The sequence below is a fragment of the Hypanus sabinus genome, chromosome 4 (genome assembly GCF_030144855.1).
Source record: "Hypanus sabinus isolate sHypSab1 chromosome 4, sHypSab1.hap1, whole genome shotgun sequence".
Taxonomy (NCBI): domain Eukaryota; kingdom Metazoa; phylum Chordata; class Chondrichthyes; order Myliobatiformes; family Dasyatidae; genus Hypanus; species Hypanus sabinus.
In genome coordinates this window covers 45950569-45972982 of record NC_082709.1, presented here as the reverse complement: position 1 = coordinate 45972982, position 22414 = coordinate 45950569, and the positions used below count along the sequence as shown (strand labels likewise).

At 40.4% G+C, this 22414-nt stretch overlaps 1 protein-coding gene across 2 annotated transcripts; it reads right to left on the bottom strand.

Moving 5' to 3' along the window:
- Positions 1-491: 491 nt before the first annotated feature.
- On the bottom strand, positions 492-21791 carry LOC132392717 (BTB/POZ domain-containing protein KCTD18-like). Of its 2 annotated transcripts, none has more exons than XM_059966997.1 (7): positions 21770-21791; positions 20378-20573; positions 19558-19769; positions 17744-17937; positions 14070-14164; positions 7334-7436; positions 492-3664 (listed from the first exon to the last, which is right to left on the bottom strand). In XM_059966997.1, the coding sequence occupies exons 2-7, from the start codon at positions 20532-20534 to the stop codon at positions 3100-3102; spliced, it is 1326 nt and encodes a 441-aa protein (XP_059822980.1). In that variant the 5' UTR covers positions 20535-20573; positions 21770-21791; the 3' UTR covers positions 492-3099. The 2 variants fall into 2 exon arrangements, with proteins under 2 accessions (XP_059822980.1, XP_059822979.1); XM_059966996.1 differs by lacking the exon at positions 21770-21791 and adding an exon at positions 21153-21528.
- Positions 21792-22414: the final 623 nt, after the last annotated feature.

The window sequence follows — 22414 nt, the reverse complement described above, 5'->3', positions numbered from 1 at the left end:
TCAGAAAGCAAGAGTACAATTACCCACCTTCAACAACCTCTGCTTTTCTACCTATTTTAAAGTCACTAATGCTCTGCACAAATACATTGCTGACATTCAGTTGTCTTTGTCCTGACTACGTACTTAGTTATTATTCTTAGTGCAAAATGCACTCTCCCATTCATGGAAATTGCCAGGTTTATTTATCAATGATAGCTTCATTAAGGTGTTGCTTTAAGATCTAATTTCAATAGCAGTTTTGCATTTGTTTCTTTTATTTTAAATCAATTTACGTACCTGGGTTCAGTATCCAAAACTGATATTCTATTTAATTAACTACAGCAATTGGTTATTAAAATTTGGATGAAATAATAGTACCACAGAATTATACAATAATGAAGTGTCTTTTCTTATTATTTTATCCAAAGCTTATCAGTGCCATTAAACCAAAACTGACTTATGAAGCACTGATATCTGGAACAGAAAGATACAAAAGTGGGAAGACTATAAGAACAAGCACAATAATGATTTATTTTCTAGAAAAACAAACAGATCACCTGTACAATATGGAGCATACAAATTAAATATAAAACTGTAGCCAATAATGGTTTTACATTAAAGCATTTATTTCCAGTGCATCTGTTCAGTTCTCACACATTCATGATATAAATGGGTTAAGTGATATGCAGCAGCGCAACAACTCTTTAACTTCTCTAAATGATGCGTTTGAATACTGCTCACCACTCGAGTTCTGCTGCTCTGTGTCTGAGTGCACTGAAAATGCCAGCTTCTGAGCACCATTGTCCTAATCACACAAAATTCCTTTTCTACGTATAACCCCAAAACATAAGGCCTTTATCCCAAAGTAAATTGTTAATGTTATAATTGACTTGAGTCAGAATTTTTTTTTCTAAAAACTAACCAAGTAAGTCATCCTAAGAACAGAAAAGAACTGATTGAATTTCTTAACAGGCTAACCAAATATATCAAATTAAAATGGACACCAGACCTGAGCAAGACCAAGAAAGCCAAACACAAAGGGAAACTGAACAAAAGGTAGTCTGTGCTTTATGACTAGGCAACATAGTTGCCTTTGCACACCTGATAAAAACACAACTTTGTTTTAAGCTATCTTAATTTATTGTCAGAATAAAGAAAGGGACATTCCAAATGACATATTTACCCAAAATAGAAACAGGCAGATCACCAACTTGTAGTTTACAACAACCCCAGTCAGTCTGATAATGAAGTACCACTGTCTGGAGTGAATAGAAAAAAACACTTTCATTATGCACCCTAACACGTGGCATAGCTAAAATTGGTAACTCAAAACCAGTAGGGACTTGAAAGATTTGGCAAGCAATATCAAAAAACTCCACTTCGTTAGCCTGTAAAATTTACAAATTAAGCTTAAAATCTCATGCTCCCTAAATTGTTTGTCTAGCATGTCGGCTGTCTCTTTCACACATAGTTGCACAAACACAATGTAAATAACGTACTATAAATGGCAAAAGGTTCCCCTACACCAAGAACATGAGAAAACGAGGACAGGTAGTGTTTACAGAAGGTGCAATTTGTCAATCAAAATTTCCTCTATTTTGCATGCCCATTATTACTAGCTGATCATATACACTCTTCCTTGAGGATAATTTAGCTGCTGTTTATTCCATTGCTTGGATGCTGTAATAAGCAGCATTCTTTCACCTTACACCAGAATCCACTTATTTTGCTGTAATTAAACGGGCTGAATTCAGATGCATGGTTTACTGGAAGGTTCTCAACTGTCAGTGAAGACCATTGATTTAAGGGACATTATAGACTGCACATTATGGAATTTATTTATTTTTTTTTACTGAAGAGATACACACCAAACAGGCCTTCCAGCACAAGAACCTCCTAATTTAACCCTACCCTAATCATAGGACAATTTACAATGATCAGTTAAGCCACTAACCAGTATGTCTGGACCGTGGGAGGAAACCGGAGCACCTGGAAGAAACCCACGTGGTCCCAGGGAGAAAGTACAAACAGTGCCAGAATAAAACCCTGAACTCCCACAGTCCAAACTGTAATAGCTTCACACTATCTAGACATCCCAAATCTTGAATCTGGAACAACACACAAAAAGCTGAAGAAAATCCTCATGTTAGCCAACATCTCCGGAGTGAAATGGGCAGTTGATGTTTCAGGTCAAGACTACAGGTAACTTTTCAGGACCACCGTGAATGCAGAGAAGAGGTACAAAGTGCACATAGATTTATTTTGTGGAAGAGCAAAGTTTTTGTAACTAAATCTTTAATTTTCATTTGAAATTTTTTTTTACCAATTTCTTCTCACTTGCAGCTGTTTATTCCACAGACCACAAATGCTCTATGTGTGGCACATGGCCAAGTGGTTAAGGTGTTGGACTAATGATCTGAAGGTCGTGAGTTTGAGCCCTTGAGCAAGGCACTTAACCACACATTGCTCCAGTTGACCCAGCTGAAAATGGGTACTGGCAAAATGCTGGGGGTTAACAATGCATCCTATCCGGCGGGGGGGGGGGGGAGGTACTCTCAGTTGCTTCACGCCATGGAAACCAGCATAAGCACCGGTCTGATGAGCTTATAAGGCCTGGGACAGTCTTTAACTTAACAATCGCTCTACAGTAGCTGGAGCTTGTTCACTGCTTAGTACTAATAATGAGTAGGTCACTTCATTATAGATGTAGGAGATGGAGAAATCATAAACATCTATTCCCTGTGTCAACACACACACATACTCACTCACACACACTACTCCAGGAGGGCAGATGAATACGTATTTAGGCTGGAAAGCTTGATAATTTCCCCATCCATCCACTAGAAGTGCTCCATAAACCGAAAATATCATCAAAACAGGAGGCGGTAATGTTGCTCTGATCAGAGATCAAACCGATTTTCTCTTTGATCAGTGTTAAATCTGTTGAACTACCACTGAAACAACAAAATTTTCCACTTTTACCTAGGTGACTCTTATGAATTCCTGATCTAGCAATGACATTTCTTTGGAAATTATGCTAATCATCAACAGGTTTCAAACACATTCTTAACAAACCATATAATGGTCTGTCGTCTCCTCTCTCTTGCAAGGCTCAGCCATCTATCCATTCTCATCCTTTTTCCTAGCACTTTCAGATCTATCCTCTAGACAGTCAGCCATTGGGCTCACTGAACTGGACGTCTGAGGGTTTTCTGAAGCTCTATGTTGAGGGTCTGTATTTATATCACTTTTTCTTTTGGGATCATCTGCTGGTGTTACAACAGTTGCTGATGGTGGCTTTCTTTTCAACTTGATCACTCTATTTACTATTAATTTCTTCTCCGGCATCTTGACTGCTACTGTGCATCCAGAGTCTATGGCACTTCCAGCATTTTGGAATTTGACATCTGAGTTTTGGGCACCTGATCCAGATGATCCCCTGTCACTGGAAGGTGCTGTCCTGTGGTTTACAAACTCCACTGTACTTGGTCTCTTTACAGCTGTGGTTCTGAGATGAACCGAGGAGTTTAATGCAGTCTTTGGAGTTGCAGCTGGAGTTGACAGTTTGACTAATCCAGAATTCTTCACTTTAATCCGGGTGCTGGTGGATGGGCCAGAAAACTCCACAGGTTTGTGAGTTTTTTTGGGTCTTTCCAACTCTATCTCATTTGCAACCACAGAGTGCCTGAAATATTTAATGTAAAGGTTAAATAAAACAAAACTAAAAACATTAGTAAATCTGATTCATTGCTACTAATAACTTCCTAAAATTAATCTATTGATACACATTTTGTTTCTTTCACAATACAGTGGATTCTAGTTAATTGGGACACATCGGGACAGTAGATTTTAGTCCAATTAAACAGCAGTCCCAATTAGCCGAAGTTTCATGGAAATAGTCAAAAGGTATAAAAGGCAAACTACTGTTTAACTGAGTAACAATTTATATATATGAAATACAGGACAAATTAGAACACTAACAATACCACTACAGTAGTATAAAGCTACGTATTAATTCCTAATAGTTATTGGCGACTATAAACAGAAACATAGAAACCCTACAGCACAATACAGGCCCTTCAGCCCACAAAGTTGTGCCAAACATGTCCCTACCTCAGAAATTACTAGGCTTACCTATAGCCCTCTATTTTTCTAAGCTCCATGTACCTATCCAAAAGCCTCTTAAAAGAACTATGGTATCCGCCTCCACCACCGTTGTCGGCAGCCCATTCCATGCACTCACTTCTCTCTGAGTAAAAAACTTACCCAACATCTCTGTACCTACTCTCCAGCACCTTAAACCTGTGTCCTCTTGTGGCAACCATTTCAGCCCTGGGAAAAAGCCTCTGACTATCCACACGATCAATGCCTCTCATCATCTTGTACACCTCTATCCGGTCACCTCTCATCCTCTTTTGCTCCAAGGAGAAAAGGCTGAGTTCACTCAACCTATTCTCATAAGGCATGCTCCCCAATCCAGGCAACATTCTCGTAAATCTCCTCTGCCCCCTTTCTATGGCTTCCACATCCTTCCTGTAGTGAGGTGACCAGAACTGAGCACAGTACTCCAAGTGAGGTCTGACCAGGGTCCTATATAGCTGCAACATTACCTCTCGGCTCCTTAATTCAATTCCACGATTGATGAAGGCCAATACACCGTACACCTTCTTAACCACAGAGTCAACCTGGACAGCTGCTTTGAGCGTCCTATGGACTCAGATCCCAAGATCCCTCTGATCCTCCACACTGTCAAGATTCCTACCATTAATACAGGTAGTCCCCAAGATACGAACGTCCGACTTACGAACAACTTGTACTTATGAACTGAAGAAGGTGAACATCATCCGCCATTTTAAGTCGGATCGCGACGCTGTCCACCATTTTAAGTCATCACCGTTGACACTGTGTTGAGTGTGTAACTTTGTATTTGGCTTAAAGGTTTCTTAGCAAGATTCACCCGACCACCCCCCCCTTTCCGGTCAGCTGGTGGCGCAGTGAGATCAGCGCTGGGCTCGAGAACAGAGGTTCCCGAGTTCGATCCAGTGACAGACTACTCCTGAGCGTGCCGGGTTGATGTTGAGCTCGCAACTTGACCTCTTAAAAAAAAAACACTGCCACCTCCAGTTTAAATTCCCACTCAGGATATTGAGGAGGATCAAATACCCAAACCCAGCACAGCCCCCACTTGTCCCATTTAACCTGTCTCAGTGCGGTGGACTTTAGGACCTGGCAAATTCAGTGCACTGGTCCTTAGGACCTAGCGGACCTCGGGACCCGCCGCCCGCAGTGTTTCTGTTCAATTGACGGGAAGTGGTCACCATTGAAAATAAAGTGGAAATAATAAAGCATTTGGAAAGAGGTGAAATGTCATTGGTCATTGGAAAAGCTTTAGGCTACAGTCGGTCAACGATCGGAACAATTTTAAAGGATAAAGGATAAAGTGAGAATAATGGAGCATGTGAAGGCCTGCAATTATTAAGCAATGCAGTGGTTCAATTATTGGAATACATACGTTTCTTAAGTGTTTTATATGCATAGAAAGGTAAAATATATACTATATACTAAGACAAACGTTTGACTAACTCTGATGGTAAATAATACCGGATGTACTTGTTCCAACTTATGTACAAATCCGACTTAAAGACGGACTCAGGAACGGAACTTGTTCGTAACCCAGGGACTGCCTGTACTATATTCTGCCATCATATTTGACCTACCAAAATGAACCACTTCACACTTATCTGGGTTGAACTCCATCTGCCACTTCTTAGCCCAGTTTTGCATCCAATTGATGTCTCGCTGTAATCTCTGACAGCCCTCCACACTGTCCACAACACCTCCAACCTTAGTGTCATCAGCGAATGAACAAAATCAGTACAGATACTGAACTGCCTTCATTCAATGCTTTAGATGATTGCATTCTCCAAATTTCATTTTCATTGTAACATTCAAGATGATTAACTTACTAAAGTAATGAAATTGTTTCATTTTCACTCCTAGCTGTGCCTGGCATCTCCAAGCCTAAATGCTTGAAATCATAGTGAGCAAAATAGTTTCAAATTGTCTTACTGCTTATTTGTCACCAACTATCAATGACAAAAACCACTACTGTTTCAACACAAACACACACAATTGACACTATTTAAAAACTGACAGTGTAGAGTCTATAGGCAATGCGGGTGCACATGACTGACATAGTTCAAAACTGCAAGTCTCCTGACCCAATTAAGCAGCATAGTGTCTTAAATAAGTGAAGGGAATCCCAGCAATTTTCTTGATTTACTTTTTGTTCTTTAAGAGTTGTCTCAAATATACGGCTGCCTGATTAATTGATGGCTCAATTAACTGGAATCCACTGTACTTCGATATCTAACTTCTAAGCACTAATGCAACAAAGGTACTAAAGAGCAACATCTGTGGGAGTTGTTTAGGGGGGTGAGGAAGGGAGGAAATGTCAGTGCTTTGAATCAAAAACTACTACTCAATGCTGAGTTCATCCAGCAGATTGTTTGTTGCTCCATTTTCTAGTATCTGCACTTTCTTGTGTCTCTAATTTAAATACAAACTTTTTGTGAATTAATTATAATATTAGTTACCAGTGGGGAATTTCCCTGCTATGACGATGGACAGAGTGAAGTTCAAGTTCAATGCTGAACAAGAAGGTAGATCTTTCTTCTGCTGTGAGTTTGTGCTACAGAATCAGAAACTAATCATCTTCTTAAAAGTAATTACAGCCTCTAGACTGGCACAGATGTTATGGCATAAGAAATAGTAATATTCTAAGCTATGTTCTTGAATTGTGAATGTATGTCCCAAGTTCTTGGAACAAGTCAAGGAGAAAAGGAGAGAAAAACTAACAAAGTTGGGACACTGACATACTTTGGTGTCCCACTCAGAAACAGTATTGATAAAGGAAGTGAGTTGATTCAAATGGTAAAAAAAAATTAAAGGGAAAGTAAATATTTAAGATTTTAAGTGAACTTAGTGTATTTAGAGTGCAACAACAGCATAAAATAGCATTTTACCTGAAGATACATTTTCCTAATGGGGGCCTCAATCTCCTTGATTTTTGTGGTAGTTCCATTTAAAATCATTCTGATTAACTGTCTCTTATAGTAGTGACTTTCAAGATTTTCTTCTCAGCAGAATCCTCCTGCATGCACCAATAATCCTATACACTGAATAACCATTTGTAGCAGTCCTAACATCTCAGACACAGTTTTGCAGAAACAGACAAGGTATATGAATAATCAAATACAAAAATGGAAGATGGTGCTGGAACGTGCTGATTCTATTCTGCACAAAATGAGAAACTAATCTTTGTGGTAAAAATACATGATGGAACATAACCTACCGCTTCTGAATTGGTGCCACCATCTCCTTGGTACTTTGCAATGGTCGGCCTTCAAGTGTCCAACATTCTATCAACTCCTGAGGCACTCTCCAATAACTGACACCTGTAGGTAATACAAGAAAGAGTCCTTAACTATATGCCATAAAAGATATAGATGGAAGACAAAGTCACAATTATGGTCAAAAAGAATGAACATGATACAATCATGTATATTTTGCTCACAACAGACCCAAAATAATAAAAATTGAATACAACTATCATTTGTGCAAATTATATTATGGAAAAGATTATATCCAATGACATAGCTGCAAACTCCTTCTTATCACAATGCATCTGATTATATTCCTATTTCCCTGAAGGTACAAAATAATATTAGGAAACAAGATTTGACATAGTATTAGAACAGTTTTCTTTATTCTGTACATTTAGTTCAGATATGTGCATGGATGATCTGGACTAATGCTTCATTATTTCTAAAATTACTCCTTATGGAAATGTCAAATCTGTAAGCCATCCACAGAAAATTACCATCATTTTTCTACAATAGTATTGTAGTTTGAAAGCAAGAAATACAATGATGAAACTGCTGTCAGAAATGTGATTTTCTCCATTTGGTGATCAATGCCTGTAACTAGCAACATATCCTTTTTTCTTAAAAAAAAACGGGAGTTCTTCCTGTCAGCCTTAATATCCCATCTCTCAATTAAGACATATCTCTGGTGTCAGAATAAAAAAGCTAATGTTTTGTGTGATGTGTCTCGTGCAATCAGTTGCTCACTGTCTCCAACTCAATATTTTACCGTCCAAAAACAAAAAAAAAATAATAACGATATCTTCATGTGCTGGTGAGTGATACAGATTTTTTGTTACACAGGTTCAGTCATTTTTTGATTTATCAAAGGCCTGAATTTCTGACCCAGAATAATGAAATTATTCTGCAATAATGAAGTTCTGAATGTAATGTACTTTGCTTCATCAATTTCGGATGAATACCTGGTTAAAAGTGAAGTTGCAGGAAATGAAAGGTAGATTCAGATAGAAATTCAGGCTGCTGGAACATGTAGTGAAATTTGACACGTACGATTATATAGATCTTCTGCAGAATTGCTCACTGTGGAAGAAACTAGCAGAAAGCCAGAAATTCGAGAAGGTCAAAGGGTTAGAAGTGAATGCAGTTGCTATTACTAAGGAGGTGCTTGGGAAACTAAAAGGTCTGAAGATAGATAAGTTACCTGAATCAGATGGACTACAGCCCAGAGTACTGAAAGAGGTAGCTCAGGAGATTGTAGAGGCATTAGTAATGATTTTTCAAGAATTACTAGATCCTGGAATAGTTCCAGAGGACCGAAAAATTGCAAATGTCACTCCACTCTTTAAGAAGGGAGGGAGGCGGAAGAAAGGAAATTATGGGCCAGCTAGCCTGACTTCAGTGATTGGGAAGACGCTGGAGTCCGTTATTTAGGATGGGTTTCAGAATACTTGGAGGCACATCATAAAATAGATTGAAGTCAGCATGGTTTCCTTTAAGGGAAAAACTTGTCTGACAAATCTGCTGGAATTCTTTGAGAAAATAACAGACAATATAGACAAAGGAGAGTCAGTGGATGTTGTTTACTTGGATTTTCAGAAGGTCTTTGACAAGGTACCACACATGAGTCTACTTAACAAGATAAGAGTCCATGGTACTACTGGAATGGAAGATTGGCTGACTGCCAGGAGGTAAAGAGAGGGTATAAGGGGGCCTTTTCTGGTTGGCTGCCAGTGACTAGTGGTGTTCCCTAGGGTTCAATGCTGGGAATGCTTCTTCTCATGTTTTATGTTAATGATTTGGATGACGGAATTGATCGCTTTGTGGCCAAGTTTGCAAATGATTTGAAGATAGATGGAGGGGCAGGTAGTGTTGAGGAAGCAGGGAGTCTGCAGAAGGACATAGACAGATTTGGAGAATGGGCAAAGAAGTGGTAGTTGGAACATAGTGTAGGGAAGTGCATGATTATGCACCTTGGTAGAAGGAATAAAGGCATAGTGCATTCTCTAAATGGGACGAAAATTCAAAAATTCGAGGTGCAAAGGGACTTGGGAGTCCTTGACAGGATTCCCTAAAGCTTAACTTGCAGGTTGAGTCAGTGGTAAAGAAGGCAAATGCAATGTTAGCATTCATTTAGAGAGATTAGAATATAAGAGCAAAGATGTATTGCTGAGGTTTTATAAGGCATTGGTTACACTGTACTTGAAAGTATTGTGAGCAGTTTGGGACCCCTTATCTAAGAAAAGATGTACTGGTATTAGAGAGGGTCCAGAGGATGTTCACCAGAATGATTCTGGGAATGAAAGGGTTATCATATGTGGAGCATTTGCTGGCTCTGAGCCTGTACTTCCTGGTTTAGAAGAATGAGTGGGGGAAATCTCAATGAAACCTATTGAATATTGGAAGGTCTAGATAGAGTGGATTGGGGGAGTGGGTGAGTCTGGGATCACAGGGCACAGACTCAGAAGAGGGATATCTATTTAGGACAGAGGCGAGGAGTTCCTTTAACCAGCAAGTATTGGTAGAGGAGGTTGATAGCTTCTTGATTAGTCAGGACATCAAACGTGACGAGGAGAAGGCAGGAGAATGGAATTGAGAGGGGTAATAAATCAGCCACGATGGAATGGCAGAGCAGAATCAATGGACCAAAGGGTCTAATTCAGCTCCTATGTCTTATGGCTTTATGGTCTTACATACTTGAAGGAAGAGCAGAAAGTAACTACCACATCTTTACTTCCACACCTGAAAAAGATGATGTTTACTTGTGAGATAAATGTGCAAATATCTCTAAAAAGATTGTGACTGAAATATTTATGACTCAGCACTTCTTTAAAGTTAGTTGAAAGTATTATAAACAATGAAAATGCTACACCCTGGGGTGGTATTTTAATTCTTGTTATGACTAAACTTTCCCCAAGTAAGAACAAATCCAGCCCTATCAACTGATGAAGTATATACTGGGATCCAACATCTCTGCAAGGCATCAAATGCCACTGTGGCTACAATCTTTGCCCAACAAGCAGAGGAAGCCTGAAGATTGGTAAAGATTCCTGACAGATTTGGTAACCGGGACCAGGAAAGATCTCATTTGGCCCCTTTGGGTACAAATGAAATATTTCCCAAAATGGCAACCAACTAGGGCAGCATCAAGTAGTCAACTGAAAACAATAAATGTTTCAAAACTATGTTGAGTTAGAAACACTACTATCTAAGCTTGTTTTGGGGTTAAAGAACATGAAGGGGTAGAATGGGGGAGCAGAGCAGAAATCAGCGAGAGATAGTCACTTGGAAAAGGGAAATAAAGGAATGGTTTAAGTTGTAACGTGCAAGTAAGTTTGTGTGAGCAAGGGGTGAGAGACTGAGAGGGAGTGAGAGAAATGTCCTGGAAATAGGGAGAGGGGCATTCAAATGGGGATGGTTCAGCAGTGTGAAAGATCAAAGAGAAACAGATGATGAGGCAGAAGGTGCGTGTGTGTTTGCGCACATGCCACATTTATCCATTAATATCCTTGCAATTGGATCTGGTGTCTAGTCCGCTTGGACCAAGAAGATATTCAATCAAGCCTGTGCAGTAGCAGGTAGGCAACAGGTCTGTTTCAAAGAAACCACTCCCAGACCTCCTCTACTCCTCAAGGTGAAGTTCAGAGCCTCGATGGCCAGAATAGTCCCAACAGCAAATGACTTGAATTCTGTTGAACTCAGATACTCCAGTACTTGCAATGCTGCCCTTCACGACAGGAAGTGATTGGCTCAAAGGAAAAGACAGTAGGTGCATTTTCTTCTGAAGAGGAACTCCACCTCCATTGAGTGAGTTTTGTTATTAGGAATGAGCTGGTCTAGCATCTCAACAGCTACTCTGTGGGATAAACGATTATTTCATTACCCTTCAGATCATATTAGTGTGGAGGGTGCATCCACTGTAGTAAGATCAAGAAGGGTTTTTGCATTGATTTTGTGAAAATCTGAATGCTCACTCTAAATCCTCCTGGATGACTTCAGTGCCAGAGTGGAAGGGACATAAAGCTCTTGGGAGGTGTGTTGATGAAGTAAGGGAAGCTAATCCTTAATAAATCTTCTACTTGACAGAACGCTTAGGGCATGGTCATTATTAACAACTTGTCTTAGCAAAAAGACAAACACAGGAACTCATGACAGCAGGCCTCAATGGCACTGCATTGTAATAGGTACCAATGAACTGTTGGACTGACTATCACTAACCTGCCCTATTACTCCCATCAGCCTGGTCCCAAAACAATGATGAAAGAAACAGTGCCACAACAATATCAAAGTTGAAGGACTCTCAGACAATGCCTCAGGGACAACATCCAATCAAGTAGCAGAAGATGCAGAATGACCACAGTACCTGAACCATTCGTAAGTCCATCACAATAAAAAAAAAGTCCAGGAGATCTGGGATTTAATTAAGTATGAACAAGATATTCTTAAAATTGAAGCCTCAGCACAGCTCAGCAAGAAGAATACAGCAAAAGACACCTGAGGTCTGAGATATATAAAAATTCTGGGACTTATTTAACAGATGGTGCTGGGAAGGATGGATAACAATGTCCTAACTAAATTCTTCAGTAGTGTGAAGACCTTCTACTGCTTAGTCGTCCAAGAGCCTAGCCTGCCAATAGCTTAATGGAGGAGAGTGATTGACATTAGAGAGGAAGTAACTCTTCACAGAACTTCTTAAGTGAAATTGTACTTCACCTAAGAGTTCTTGGCACTCTTTCACAACATCCTAACCAGTCCAGTCATGCTGTCTCCCCAGAATGACATTAAAAAGGCTATAAGTCAGCTACAAAATGTCACGACCACTTGCGTTCTACAATGTGGCAACTCAGACATTTCAATGAGATTCAGACACACATTTACAGCCTCATCTCTCAGACCTGGAAAAAGTCTGAGAAACTTAAGATAAAATACATTCCTAACTTCAAGACTGCGCTAACTACAGGAATCATATTGAGGAAATAATCAAGAAATTCTTCAACTGGTACCTCCTAGTGACTGAAGAATTGCTATCTGACTCACAGAATGGTTTGTGTTGTGCCCATCAAGAGCTACAATGAAAATGATGTTCATTGTATAACTCAATGAAAAATACAGGTTTCTCTTTTCCTTACAAAAACATCAAACTTTGTCAATGTGAGGAACTATGAGAATTGTTTTTAGATTTAGCCTGAAAAATTTGCCTCTGTTTTACATCTGTGATGTGGTGGCTGGCAAGCTGACATTCTAACCATTGGGTCCAGTAGACTGAATGCAGACTGGAGTTAGACAAGGCTATAGCATTGCTCCAATGATTTTTTTAGTTATTCCTGTCACAATATTGCACCTCACCTCTTAACAAGCTTCGTGCTGGAGTTGAACTAATCTACAAGAGGAATTGGAAGTGATTCAACCTATATCATCATCACTCCAGAAAAAAAATCATTTCAATCTTAGTCATCGAGCTGCAGCATAAGAACGTTGCCTGTACACAAGTGCACAGTCCAAGCTGTTGTTGATGCATCCACTGAAGCACTGAAAATAGGCCTTGCATTTAATAACTACAAAAAATCTGCACTAACTTGTTCCCATTTCCAAATACCAACCCAGGCACTTAATGTCTCAGTCTTGAGATGCTGGAAAATATAAACCACTTTTCATTACTTGGGAATTGCCTCTCAGGGGAGCAGAAAGTTGAATTTATCATTATCTTCAAGGTGCAGCTTTTGCCATCTGAGGCAAAGTGTTCTAAGATCAAGACCTCAAAACCATCATAAAACTCATGGTCCACTTGGCATTAGTGTTCTCTGCACTCCTGTATGCTTCTGGTACAAGGACAATCTACAGCAGGCCATTGCAAAGTACTGAATCTACAAAACCCACCTTATCTACTGGCAGGATGAATCCTCTCCAAGCCAATACCCCCATCTTCAAAAATATACTGGAAATAAATGTTTCAGTCCAACAATTTACCAGAGGATCAAGGAAATGCTTTAAACACGCTTCTGGAAACCTTCTGAAAAAATGTGGCATTTTTGTCATCTTGTGGGAACCCTTCCCCAAGAATATTTTTTAAAAAACGAGCACCAGATTGCATTGAGTACCTTAAATGTTTGTTGAAAGCACAGAGAAGTCCAGCACCACTTCTTCCTATGATATGCCGCCTACATATTATGAATGTCCAGCTCCAGTAGTTGCAGAGCCTGCATTTTCTACATGGGATTCGTGAGCCATCTCAGAACCCATGGAACTGGAGCAAAAGGAAGTCATCTCTGATACGGCCCACAGCTACATTTAATGGTACATTTAGTGGTTCCATTTAATGTAGAACCACTTACATTTAAAATCCTCCTGTCCTAACGAGCTCCGAGACTGCAATAAACAGAAATGATCAAAGCTGTGGTTATATTTCTATCATCACTTCCTGAAATTCTAAGTTTTAAGGTTTAATCCTACTCTGCCAAAAAATAATTTGAAATTTGACCAGCAGTTGATGAATAAGATCTATTTCCCTCAGGACCTGTCTAAGAAAAGTTTCCTTTTACCAAGATTTCTGACAGTTTACCACAGTAATAAGCATTTAATAAGAGCGAGTAACACATCTGCAGATGAAACTGGTGGTGAACTTGGTGATAATCCAAAGCTTGACTTGTGAGTTTTATAGCTCGCTGTTGAAGTTTTTAACGTTTGTAGGTTGACATGAAGGATAAGTACCTCGTCCTTCCCAAGAGTCAAAAGCATCCATCATTTTCTTCAGCTCATCAGCTGAGTAGTAGCTCCATATGTATTGTAAGTTGTTTCCAGCTTCCCTGCAAACACAAAAATATGAAGCAGCAGGATACTTGGATATTCAAGTTCAACTGAAGCACAGATGTAATAGATGGAAATATTCCCCACATATCATTATCTTTCACATTTCCATAAGAACTCCTCTCAGCTTTTCTTTCTCAATGAGAATCTTTCATCTGTCAAACAAACCCACTGCACCTATGGATCAGAGTCTCCAGGCTTTTTTTTTACACAGGCAGTAGTGTGGAATGCACTGCAAGGGGTACTGGTAGAGGCATATACATAAGGACATTTAAGAAACTCTTAGATTGGCACATGGATGGAAAACGGAAGGTTTAGATCAGGGGTCGGCAACCCGTGGCTCCGGAGCCGCATGCGACTCTTTCATCTCTGTGCTGCGGCTCCCCGTGGCTTTGGAAAATAAATGATGAGTATTTAATTAAAATGTATTTTATGTTAGTTTGCTAGTTTTTGAAATGTAATTCGAAATTTGAAGATTATGGTGATCTTGTACAATCTAAATAAAACGTTGTGGCGGCCCCATTTCCTGGCACATCCGAACCGGCTCACAATTAGCTACCGTTCCGGCTAAGGGAGATAGCCTACGGCGGTTTGTGAGTACATGTCTTTTGGAGCATCCACGCCCACGGGGGGGCGGGTTGAGGGAGGCTTTAAAGCAAGGCTGTTTAGTTCGAATAAAGTTATCTTTGCAGTTTACCAACTCCGTGTCGTTATTTTAGTGCTGCGTGTAGCACACCGCTACAACATGTTTTTTATCGCTATTAATATACGTCACCACTGCCAATGCCTGACACCCGCCAGTGCGCGATTTCTTTTAATTTTTCGATCCAAGGTAGGCTAACTATGGAGTAACCTTCAACCCAGCGTCTTTTTTTCGGAGTTCAAAATGTTTTTGTTGCATGCAGAAATGTAATTTCGTTTTCTCTGCAGGAGTTCATCAATTTCATAAATGCAACACATTATAGTTTGTTTATACATAGCATAAAGGCAAAAAAAAAACTGTTGTATGCAGTGTTATTTCATTTTAAATGTCAAACGGGTTTTGTGGCTCCCAGTGTTTTCTTTTCTGTGGGAAACAGGTCCATATGGCTCTTTCAGTGGTAAAGGTTGCCGACCCCTGGTTTAGATCAACATTAGAGTAACTTAAAAGGGTGACACAACATTGTGGGCCAAAGGACCTATACTGTGCTATAGTGTTCTATGTACTATGTGTAAAGGGGGTTTCTTCTTTTTTTCTTTGTTACTGTAGGGAAAGGGTTTCTTCATTTTGTTAACTAGCAGGAATGCTAATTTACTGATAACGAGAATGGTATTCCTTTGTAAACCAAATGGGGATTAATGTTCTTTCTTCTGAGTCTGTAAGCTTTTGTTGACGGGCTTTTGGGAGATCGGTGCGAGGGGGTCGAGAGAGAGAACGCAATGCTGTAAGCTGGGCGAGGATTGGACCCCAAAGGGGGGTCCGAAGCCGGGAGGTACTCCGAGGAGGGGGGATGAAGCTAGATGTGCTTGGTTGACCACTCGGAGGGTCCTGAGCTGTGAGTCGAGGAGTTCGGAGGGGATCGAATGGTGGCCAGAAGACTTCAGAAATTGAGCTCCAACGGTTGTGCACGAAGTGGTTTGGACTTTGATAAGTTTGGCGCCTTCTCTTTATTTTTTTCTCTTCATATATACTGTATCGTTATTAATCACTTAGTTATAGTAACCTTTATAAATTGTACTCATTTAATTGCTTATGGTGTACTGTCTGTTTTTGGGTGAGGTGGGGACATCACATAGCATCCACACCAGCTGATTACCCAGTTTGGTGGGGCTGAAGGCTGCTCCCCCTAGACGAAACGAGCTGAGCGAGCCTGAGGCAACCCAGGGGGTTACATATGAAACACAGTAAGTACAGTACAGTGCAAAAGTCTTAAACACATATACATAGCTAAGGTGCCTAAGATTTTTACACAGTATTGTATTTGTCAATGTGGAGACTGAATTTGCAAACCCAGTGGGAGCAAAGGATGTTGGGAATAGCGAGGGTGGACCGCTGTGGGAGGGCTGTGGGATAGGGGTGGAGGAATGCCAGGGTCGGGAGTGGTACGGGTGCAGACACACCCAGCCCTGAGTCACCAGGCAGGGTTATCTGATGCCAAACAATTGGTCTATTGAACATTATAGAACATGGCTTTGGCGCTTCCCACTCCCTCCCCTCTCCATTCCCCTTTTGCCAACTACGATTCCCCTCTCCTTGCCCCCCTCCCTCTCTCAGTCCACAACAGAGATCCATACCAGAAAGAGGTTCAGCATCACTCACATGCATCATGAAATTTGTTTTTTTTATGTATATTGTGGCAGCAGTACAGTGCAATACATAAAATTACTACAAAACTCTTAGGCACCCTAGTGCTATATACATGCCAAAGAATTTTGCACAGCACTTTATATAAATGTTTACGCTAATTAATGCCCCATGCTTGCATAGCTTGGCATGTGTGGTGGAGGCATCAATAGGAATGGGCGAGAGAAAAAAGTAGAGTCAGAAGGTTGGGCCGTTAAGAGTAAGGAGTGGGTGCCCATGGAGGGTGGGGCTGAAAAGCTGTCAAAAGCACCAGGGGAGGGGACAATCTGCGAGGAAGGGGAAGGAGGCAAGGTGAACACGAGGTTAGACTGACACTGAGCAACCCGCAAGGGAGGTGGGCAATGCGATCGATCAGTGGAAGAGTACAGGTGTAAGGGGAGAGCAAGGGGGAAAGGGTGCAGCCAAACTGGGGGGGGGGAGGGAGAGAGTGGTGGGCAAGCAGGATATGTTACTACAGCTGAGAGATTCTGAGGAAGATCAACAGTAGTGAGAAAGAGATATGTAGAAAAGTGGGAAAGAGGGGAATGAGCTTTTAAACATTAGGCTTTATTACCGTTCATAATCAGTGACACCAGGCTACTATAACGCTTTATTAGTGGACTGGCATTGTAAGTTAATTGTTAACTCTGCCAATTAAACATATACAATAAATTGTCTACTCAAGAGTTCTAGTTAATAAATTGGAAACTATGTTAGATATTAATAAGGTAATTCAAATTCAGTTTGGCAAGTCAAATCTAGGTATCCAATAGCTCACAGGCAATCTCTAGCTTTAATCCACTATAGTTCTTGAAAAGTAATTAAGGAAGCAGAATTCTTTTGATTAACAATTTAACAATGCTAACATCCTTTAGGGTGGTGGAGTGGTGATACATCTCTACCAAGGGAAGTGTAAGATGCTTCTTCCCGCTGCTAGCCTGCAGGTCACCTGTGGGCAAGGTGTGGCACCTGCTTAGCCCCCATGATCAGTGAAGCCATGGGAGCTGGAGGAGGATGGCTGCATGAACAGCTGGTACATAATCACGTCCTGGTTATGCAACCACCGCCCAGAAAAAGCAGTAGCAAACCACTTCTGTAGAAAAATATGGCAAGAAAAATCATGGTCACCATGATCGCCTACATCATACGACATGCACGTGGCACATAGTGATGATGATGTTGAACATCCTTTAGGCAAAGTAAACACAACATACAATGCAGAGTCTAAATTGACTGTCAGATCAACCTCTTTTACCTCTTAAAGATACTTTTGCTTTTTATTCTACCTCCCAGCTGTTTTTCAATGGCTGCAATCCCTTCGGCCTTTGATGTAAACACGCCCAGGATCTTGCTTTCACAGCTGGCACCACAAGTATTGAGATAGTGTAAGACCCACACCATGGGGTTTGTACAGATTAAACCATAGGAGTCACACATGTCTGTCAGTGCCTGTATTAATAATAACAAAGAAAGTGTATTAAAATTTTTAAAAGCTTCGATGACTTTCACATTTGATCCTATTATAGACTTGCATATTAGACATTTTTAAAATTAGGCAGTTGGCAATCTTCGTGGTCTACAAATAAATTTCCCCTTTGTAAAACCAACACTCAGTCATCATGGGTTCCTAAGAGTTCTTTATTGGAATCAGTAACCATATGACTGAAAAAAGTGAAATTTAGAGATTCACTATTTTGTTTGAACTATGCTGTCTGATAACACAGATATTGTATGGATGGTGACTGAGCTTTGTGAAAAGATGGACAGAGCCAAAAACTGCAGCCAGACTGTGCATATGTTTTCCCTGACTGGGCTGCAGTTATTGTGCCAATAATTCCCCGGCTAGACGTAATTAAAAAATAGTGCTGAAACACAAATACAAACCAGCACAAAAGACCACAGCAAACACAAACACAAGTAATTTTGGGGATAATTCATAAAGAAGTTCTCTGCATACTACACAGGGTCAAAGGACCATGCTGGAATGGGTCATAAATCCCATCAAGAAATTCTAGCTCAGTGTTCCCTTCTTGACTAAGCAAATGAATGGTGTAGAAGACTGATCTCTTAGGAATACTGCCACTTTCAGTTGCTATTTTTAATGAAGTCCACAAGCAATCCTTGAGGAATTACTGCTTTTTTCTGGGTAGCATCCACTTTGGGATAAAGTAAACGCAGGCTTAAAAAGACAGGGATATGAAAGAACATAATGAAATTCACAATAGCTTAGACAATGTTTACTGTGGTGCCATCTGTTTGTGAAGTGTTACAGTAACACCGCAAATAAGTACGATGAATAGCTTTGTAGTAACAGTGCATTAATAAGGGGCTTTATAATGACAGACCTTGGGGGATGAGCAGGTGACTGTGAATATGGGGGAGCTATACCTATTGATACATGTGTTAGTAATGAACTCAGTTTAGTACTGGGTGAAAATTAAGTACATCATCATGCAAGTATACAAAAGAACAGATTGCTTTTTTTGAAAACAGAAATAAAGGTATTACTAGAAAAAGTTTCCCCAAGAGACCTTATTCAGGAGCTTAGATGAGACTATAGTTTTATCAAAAGGTAGATGATACTATAATCTTACCCAAAGCTTCTGAGTTTCAGAGCCTCAATAGGCTCAGAAATATCAACTTCAAATATGCACCTTAATTGGAATGTGAAACTACATTCTCCTAACTCAGGTGGTAGGTGTCAGATAACTGAGCCAAGAAAGACTGGTAAAATTGTCTGAGTTTTGGAGGAAGATCCAAGATGCAAAAATGTGGAGGGACAGAGTTTGTGTGGGCTGACGTTAATTCTTACGTTTCAACATTTTATCAATTTTTACATTATCTTGTCATAAAATTTACTCAAGAGTAGCTGAATGCTGATTTAAAGGTCTTTCCAAAATAAACCTAAAGCTTTACAAAGCAGATATACCCTGGTTCCCTTGCTATTTCCCAATTCCGTTAGAATTATCTAATTGAAAAAAAAGCATACCTCCAACTAAAATTACTATATTCATTTCGACCCGAAGGTTGAACCTTTGGTTAGGTAACTTGGAAATTAGTCCCACAAACCTTTTTGATTTCAATATTTGATTTTGAGCAATGTCTCTCCATCTCACTGGATAAATAGTCTGTCAGACTGTAGGGATAGGGAATGCCAAAGTAATCTGCCTCTTCCTGCAATGCAACACGAGTTCTTGCTTCCTCGGGAATGCAGAGTTCTCCGTGCAGGTAATCCAGGAGATACTTGAAGAGCTTTCCATCCCGTTCAATAAGACAAGCCCCTACATTAAAAGATTGCATATTAGACTCTAAACTTCAGCACTGCAAATTTAACATTTAAAGAATCTAATTGGTACCTCAAACAGTTTATCTTCTAACTAGTGTGCCTTGTGACTACTCCAATCTATTACCAGCTAACACATGTTGTACTCAGGTATTGCCCCTCTGCACAGTAATACCTTCAAGAAGCAAGGTGCCTAAGGAAAAACTGGGTATATTTATCTCAACTCCTTCTGTCCGTTTAAAATATGCATATGAGATACAATATCCTTGATCAGTACGTGGGCAACCACATGCCAAGGGACTATGCACTTCAAGCAGAATTCTACATACTAATGTTCTCAAAGGCAATATAAAGTGTTTTGGGTGGTAGATGAAAGCCCTCATTTAATTGTGCAAATAAAGCATTTGAAACTCATGGCAGTAAAATAACTGTCAAATGATCAATTGTTTATACCACTTGTAGAAACAGTATAATACTCTGGCTTATGCTTTAGATTTTTATAGAAGTTCATTTGGTTTCTCCCCCCAAAAAATGGATTTTGCTTGTAAATAACACAGCATGAATTGTGTCATATGAATTATGATTGATAATAATAACCCTTGTTACCTGATTCATCTAGTTTCAAAGGAAATCGTCCACTAAACATAGCACTAAGCATTGAGTCTTTAAAACGACAGAGGGAGTTTCGTCTTGCTGTAAAGAAACAACCTCCCACATTCAATCGGAGGATCTCAGAAATAGCTTGCCCCTCACAAGCCTCCATGATGTGCAACAATTGATCACTCCATCGTTGAAATTATAACTGTAGAAAAGTAAAGATATAAGGAAAAGTTTGCTGTCAGCAATAAAATTCAAATATCACACAGGATTTAAAATGCATTGGTTAGTAGCCAACGTGTATATCTAGCAATAACAAAATGTTAACAAAAATTGATATAGAGTTGGCAGTGTTCAAGTTGGTTTGATTAGGTCTTTGTCAACGTAAATTTGTTATTGAAGTATGTATATGTCACCATATATTACCCTGAGATTCATTTTCTTGCAAACATTTACAGGAAAAACAACCAAATTTATTAAAAATACATAAAGTAGCTAATAGATAATGTGTAAAAGATATATATCAAAAAATAATAATACAGGGAATATAAGCTGTACAATCCGTTGGTTGTGGAACCAATTCAGAGCTGAGGTGAGTGAAGTTATCCATGCCAGACAGAAGCCTGATGGTTGTAGGATAGTAACTGTTCCTGAACCTGGTGTAGGACCTAGGATCTTGCCTGATGATAGTAGTGAGAAGAAAGCATGGCTTGGATGAAAATGAATACTGCTTTCTTGTGGCAGCTCTCCCTGTAAATATGCTCGGTGGTGGGGAGGTCTTTACCTGTGATGGACAGGGTTATATCCACATTTGCTGTGGACATTTCTGGATCAGATCAAACTGCTTTATATATTTACACAGGTGACCATCTTCTATGAAAAATGTGTCTTCATTTGCTTCCCGCCCTGTACATAAATACAGCTCAATGCTTATGGACCTTTCAAACAAATAGACCCTGCAGATATTTAGGAAAGGTAACAGAAAACCACGACAGGATTAAATCTACTTCAGATTTCAGGTGGTGGAGGGATACAGATCAGCATCTTTGAAAGTTTATTATTTTTATTTTGTAAGCTCTTTGTTGATCAGAGACCAAGCTTGAGCCACCCACCTCTCTCCCTTTCAATTATGGCTCAAGCTGTTTGCTCCCTTGCTCACCCTCCCAACTCAGTATCCACACCCCTCCCCATCCCTTCACTGAGGGGCTCTCCCTTCCCACCGTGTTCCCCACCCGTCCTCCCTCCTCTCCTCGCTGAGGGACTGCCCCTTTCCTCAGAGCTCCACCCCTCCCCGACCGTGAACATGAACTCCTCACAGCCAGAACTCCCTCCCTCCCTCCCCACTCAGAAAAGGCTCGAAAATCTACCCGATATCCTCCCCGTACTCCCACTGTCACTCACCCCCAGGCGCAGGCTGATGACGCGCAACTGTCCAGCCGGCGCAGCCGCAGTCCCTACGCCTCGGGTGCTGGAGGTGCTGATGCTGCCCCCTACGTTCGACCGCGGTACTGCAGCGTGTGCGCCGTCCCTGGGTCCTCACCTTTGTGGGGCAGGGCTGCTGATCACACCACCCTGGCTATTGTATCTGTGGGGGTGTCTCGCACTCGGGACCAGCCCAGGGCTGCAGCTTTGTTCAGTCCGGAAAAACAATATGCTTATTTACCAGATTTACAATCCAAACTACTTTAAGAGAAAGGCATTTTTGTTCAAGCCAGTCACAAAAGAATGCAGACTAAAAGTGAAGGAATACCCTGCGTTCGCAAACACAGTACCTCTGTATAATATGGTAACCAGCAATGTTTCCCAAGGCATATAGGCAAAAAAAGTACGGTGACCACATGATATGTATTGACACAGGTGCCAGTCAATACGGCACCATTGTTACATTGCGAGAAAACTGCCGACAACGAATCAACTGGAAGAGTTAGGATGCATTGTTTGCTGCTATTGGAGGAAGATGCATGTGTGGATTTTGTGAGGGAGGATATATTTGAAGGGTTGGAGAGCAGCAAGGGTTTTGCAAAGTAAGGAGGCTGTAGTGGCTAT